This window comes from Cottoperca gobio, chromosome 11 (assembly GCF_900634415.1).
Source record: "Cottoperca gobio chromosome 11, fCotGob3.1, whole genome shotgun sequence".
Classification (NCBI taxonomy): Eukaryota; Metazoa; Chordata; class Actinopteri; order Perciformes; family Bovichtidae; genus Cottoperca; species Cottoperca gobio.
This window is the reverse complement of record NC_041365.1, coordinates 3,938,282-3,943,663: the sequence shown is the minus strand read 5'-3', so window position 1 is coordinate 3,943,663 and position 5,382 is coordinate 3,938,282. Positions and strand designations below refer to the sequence as shown.

Sequence of the window (5,382 nt, the reverse complement as noted above, 5' to 3'; positions counted from 1 at the left end):
CTGACCACTGGCTTTGATCCGGCCCATATAATCGTGGCCGAAGAGGCCGTTTGAGTCGTATCATGTTCGTCCCGAGTGCTGTTATGAACAATAATGCGGCGTTTTATTACATCCAGCGGAAGCATTTATTTTTCACGAGAGACAAAGGAGAACGAGACTCGGTCCACACGCATTAAGGTCCAGAAGAGCCACTCGCCACTCGCACTGACACCGAATAGCCTCATAGCAGCTCTGTATCTATGACAGGAAGGAAAAGGAGACGCGATTGCTGCCCTATCACAATCAAATCAGCTCTTCTAACAGCAGCTTTTATCCACTTGGCACGCACAGAGAATAATGTGTTTTGGGAGGACGTCAAATGTTGTGAGCGGATTCTTTGAAGAGGAAGGAGACGAATAGGAATGAGCATACAAGACAGCTGCTCTGATTTAAGATGAGCTGCATTACCATGAGAGCAATGTGGAAAATGAAATCATTTGTTTTGTATCCAGCACCCCGCTGCTTACGGGTTGTGTCGTTAACATACTGTATCCGTAGTTTTTATTTTTTTAATAATTAAGGCAGTCTCCCTAAATCCAAAACATTTGTGGTTAGACTGGACCGGGTTGCAGATCTCTCCAGGTACAAGCCAGCTATGCTATACTTCAACCATTAAAAAGCTCAAGCTCAGCACAATGAATAGCACATGCAGCATGAAGGCTTGGCACATATGTGTTGCCTTATTAGGGCCCCCAAGAAGACTTTCTCCACCGCACGGCCCCGTGAGCACCAGAGAAATGTGGAAACTAAATACAAAAACGGCTCCCATCTCAAACTAACCTCGCATGCAAGAGAAGAGTAACATAGAGAAGGTTTCTTCTTGCAACAGAGGAAACTATTCAAGCTGCAGGCTGTGGTGACAACTACTTTTACCTGCTTGCATTCGAGGTGAGCATGGAGACGAAAAGATCCACGGCCATGACATTGGTCTCAATAGCGCCGCCCGGTGGTGGAGAACAGTCTAATCCTGAGTGCTGCGGTCGCCACTAAACTGACTCGAGGTGGATAAACCACACGAGGGGGAAAAGTCTCTCAACTGAAGTCGATGCAGCAAACAAGCAGAGGCTTTTCCTATCCGTCCTCTCCCTGTCGTTGCTCTCGCCTCCTTGGTAACACAGTTAATAACCTTGGGTCTCAGACGGTTTATTGCACTGCACTCCAATTCTACAAATGCCCCAGACTCTCAGACAGCTTTTATGGCCGCGTTGCTGCGGCAACGGGGAGGATGTCCCGTAATTAGGGACGGAATTCCAGCGCGCAGTAAAGGATGCGCAAGGCAAGGCCGGACTATGGCAGAGAGAGGCAACCATAAACTTCAGCCTCTCTCCCCGCGTTTATGGCCCTTTTGACTGTCATATATGAACGCCAATGCGCTGCGGCTAGCTCTCATAAACACAGTGATAACAACAGCAAATATGGCGACCCTCGCCAAAGGAGACCGCTGTTGGAACAGTGTTTCCAAAGCCAATCAGAGAAATGACAGCTCGTACACACATAGAGACTACAGAGAGAGAGAGAAAGAGAGAGAAACAAATAAAATAATGAAATTGCTCAATGTTTGGCAACAATAAATGTTCTTGAGATAGATAAAGGTGGATCTATAAGCTATCCACAGTGGTTCAATAACAAAGATGTCCTTCAGATGGAATGCATGAATTTCAAAATATATTTTATGACTTGAAATAGTGAGAGACAGGGTTCAATACAATTGCAAAACCCTACAGCACAAAAAAAAAAACTATTTTAGAGCACAGGAATGACGTTTCTGTTTATTATATATGCGTTTGATCTATCCCATAATTAATGAATAATTTACCAACCCATAATTAAAGCTTCAAGGTTATTTGATAGCATTTAACAAGAGTTGGCAGCTTCTTTATTTAATGTGTTATTGGACGGTTCATAGTTTGCATGTGAGCACAGATCTGCTGCACTTCACTGGTTTTTAATTGTTTGCAACAAACCAAGGCACTTGATTGTGATAAGTCTTTTGCAAGCGAGAGTTGAATGTGTTGTTTTTTTGGGTGCATAAAGTGGATCACATGTGCGTAATTTGAATCACCAAATGTGTTTTTTAAAGAAACACTTAGGGGGTGAGAAGGGGGGGGGGGAGAGAAACAACAATGACCACGCAGATTTCTTTTTTCAATGATTTCATTTTCTTTTTTATTTGGAAATATAGTATAATACACAATAGTTTGGGCATACCAAGCAATTGATTCAATGCGATGACCCTGACCAGCCTTGCCCTGACAGCACACTTGAAAATGTAGCTTTTTGCCACCTTTAGACTGCAAATACCAAAAGATTACGAGTCGTGAAAAAAATACTTTTGTTATGCGTATCAATATGAGACCGAAGAGCCCCGCTGCATATATACCTGTGTGAATATGTTGGGCGTGTACCTCAGTGCAACTCCACACGGATCCAGCTGGCAAGCTTATCTCTCTGGTTTTGGCCTGCATTATCAATACTTGACTGATAGTCTCAAAAAAAATCTAATATGACAACATGGATTAGGGTGTTGAAAGATATGGAACATATAAATACTTTTCTATTTGCAGCTCTTATTCTTCAGGCTACAAGAAAGACGACATAAGCTCGTTTTGAGGTCAGTCCACACTCAACACGGAATCACTACGGCCTGCCTGTAATAATGGATTTTGACTTAGTTAGCCGTGGCAATGAAGGAAATAGTAAACGAGTGGCTACAAAATAAATAAGCACACAAAACAGAAACACATTACATTCTCATCCGTTCGGACTCATTATTTGGTCACACCAATTCAGTTATCAAAGACACATATCATCCTAAATCCACTTTTCTGATTTTAAAAACAGAAAGAAAGTTTAACAAATCTTTTGATTACAAAATACACTGGGTCAGTCAATTAGTGACTGAATTTCTGCCCGCGTGAAAGGAAAATAAACAAGGCGTCTGTGAGTCACAATAATATTAACAAGGGTCCTCGCGAGCACAGTCTTGGCGAGGACAAAAAAATCCGTTTCGACATTTTTCCTCAAAACAGTCTGAAGAGCGAGATCAAAGTCCACAGATTGACGTATTTCGTGCTCAGTTTTTTAGGGATTTCAGATCACAGGATACTATACTGTTGTCCTCGAACTTGAAATTAACCATTGAGCAATGTTGTTGCTGCTGTCGCGGCCATTGTGGTACACAATGTTCACTGGGGGAGTCGCAGCCGGAGAGTCAGTCTGTCTGGAAACGCAGTCACACAGCAGAGGGCTATGAAAGCTGTGACGGTGCTGTGCTCACCCCTAAAGCAGAGGATTAGACGTATAATATTGTAATCTATCTCTGTTCAGTTTCTTCTCCTTCATACGACGGTTTTGAAACCAAATCTTCACTTGTCGGTCGGTGAGGTTCAGCATCCGCGACAGTTGCAGGCGTTTCTCCTTGTTAATGTACACACTGAAAAAGAATTCTCTCTCAAGTTCTCTGATCTGATATTTGGAATAGGGACACCTTTTCTTGCGGGTCCTCTGTCCACCTGGAAGGCACACAAAGAAAGAGTACCGGTCACAGAACATATAAACATTACAAATTAGCCATACAAAAAAGATTTATACGCCCTGGATGTTGCATAGATTACGCATGAGCGGATTTCCTCTACAATAATAGCATACTTCCCATTTTAAGTGTCATATATAGTTATAATATATTACATTGAAAAGATTACCAAACCATTTGTGCTGGTTTGCTAGACAATACACTTGAGCTTTGGCGTTTTTCTCACAACAAGCTCACTTTCAAATACAAGCAACAGGAGTATTGCATTAGCGAGGTTATATAAAAACATTAGTTTTATAGAAAACACAAAGGGGAAAATGGGCAAATGGGAACACAGTCTATGATGACTTTAACACAAGAGCTCATGTGTGTTAAACCTTAAACCAGAGGCACAACCCTCATTACATGCAAGTGCTCTGTTAACGCTAAGAACCCGTGAAACAAGCACGTTTATTAACATGGAATTAACGCAGGTCTGTACAGCAGTTCACATCCATAACTGGGGGCTTTTTGTAACCGTTAGGAAGTGTTATAGAAAAATCACAGGCCTGATGTCTTTCACGGCCAATTTCAATTCCAAACACGTGATCCTGCAGTTTATAACAAAGTTTTGTTGGGGGGTGGGGGGGGGGGTCTACAGGCCCTCTATAAACCTTATATGCTTATAAAACAGCATATAAAATTTTTAACAGCAGTGCGCAAGATTGCAAACTTTCTCTCATAACCAAGGCGCTGACTTTAATACGTACTGCTGCTGCTGGATTTCTCCTCATTGTTGCCGGAAGATAACTCCGGGCTGCTCGTCTCATCCCGCGGCTCCTTCGCCTCTGTGTCCCTGCAGGACGGCGCGTCCTCTGGCGCAGAGCTCGGCTGCTTGGTCGTTGTTTTGTCCCCTGAGTAGCCATTTGTGGAGGAGCTCTCCGACGCGTTCCCGTACGCCGTTTCGTAAAACTGGTCGAAGACTTGTGGCAGCACGCCATTTCTGCCCACGTTCCCGTAGAAGTTGGTGGCAGCTGAGCTGGCGCTCGTATGGTGGTGGTGGTGGTGGTGATGGTACGCGGCGGCGGCAGAGGCTGCAGGGCTGTTTTTACCGAACATGTCTCCTACGACCCCTTGAGCCGAAAGACAGTCCCGGTGCACCATGTCCTCCGCGGTGGGGTAGCCATGGGGCAAGTTCCCCCGGTGCGGCCATTTACCGGACGCTTCAATGGCTGCGTAGTCCCTGAACGTCACCTCTCTGACGGGTTGGACCTGCGGTAGGTTAGAGGAGTAGGAGTATGTCATGGGGCGGGTGGACGGGGTCTGGGATAAAAACGAAGGCAGACCGGAGAAATCAGCCCCCGCCGACACGTAATAAGTGCAGCTGGGCAAATACATGTTCGATCCGACGGGGACCCTTTCGTCAAAATCCATCATCGTAGTTCACCCTCTACTATAACTCTATGTTGGGGTTTGATTCCTCTACTAGCTGCCCTGAACATGGCTCTGAAGCACCGTGCCTCCTGACTCTTTGAAGCAGGTTCGCTAAGCAGAAATTTGGAGACGTAGGCTGACGTGGAGAGCCATCTCCATCCACTCTACGAAGGAGGGGATCACGTGACCAAGCGGCAGAAATTGACAGATTTTCAGGCTGTGTATAAGTGTGTGCGTGCCTGCGTGTGTGTGCACGTGAAGGAAAGAGAAAGAGTGTGTGTAGGAGTGTAAGAGACGTGACTGCTATGTGTCCTAAAGCTTGACATTGATGCTTTATCGGCATGTCGGCTTAAAAATGAATTCCTTAACATGGGACGAAGTAAGAGCAATGGAAAACT

At 44.7% G+C, this 5,382-nt stretch overlaps 1 protein-coding gene across 1 annotated transcript; it reads right to left on the bottom strand.

The window, feature by feature from the left end:
• Window positions 1-3,318: 3,318 nt before the first annotated feature.
• hoxa11a (homeobox A11a) lies at window positions 3,319-4,987 on the bottom strand. The gene is made up of 2 exons (XM_029443278.1): window positions 4,321-4,987; window positions 3,319-3,551 (listed from the first exon to the last, which is right to left on the bottom strand). Exons 1-2 carry the CDS (start codon window positions 4,985-4,987, stop codon window positions 3,319-3,321), a joined length of 900 nt encoding a protein of 299 aa, XP_029299138.1.
• Between the last annotated feature and the right edge of the window lie 395 nt (window positions 4,988-5,382).

What these genes read in the sequence shown, in the direction of transcription:
- hoxa11a (XM_029443278.1), bottom strand. Translation starts at nt 4,987, where the DNA reads ATGATGGATTTTGACGAAAGGGTCCCCGTCGGATCGAACATGTATTTG. An exon ending in GGAGAAATCCAGCAGCAGCA is followed by an intron (nt 3,552 to 4,320) that starts GTACGTATTAAA and finishes TGTGCCTTCCAG; the next exon opens with GTGGACAGAGGACCCGCAAG.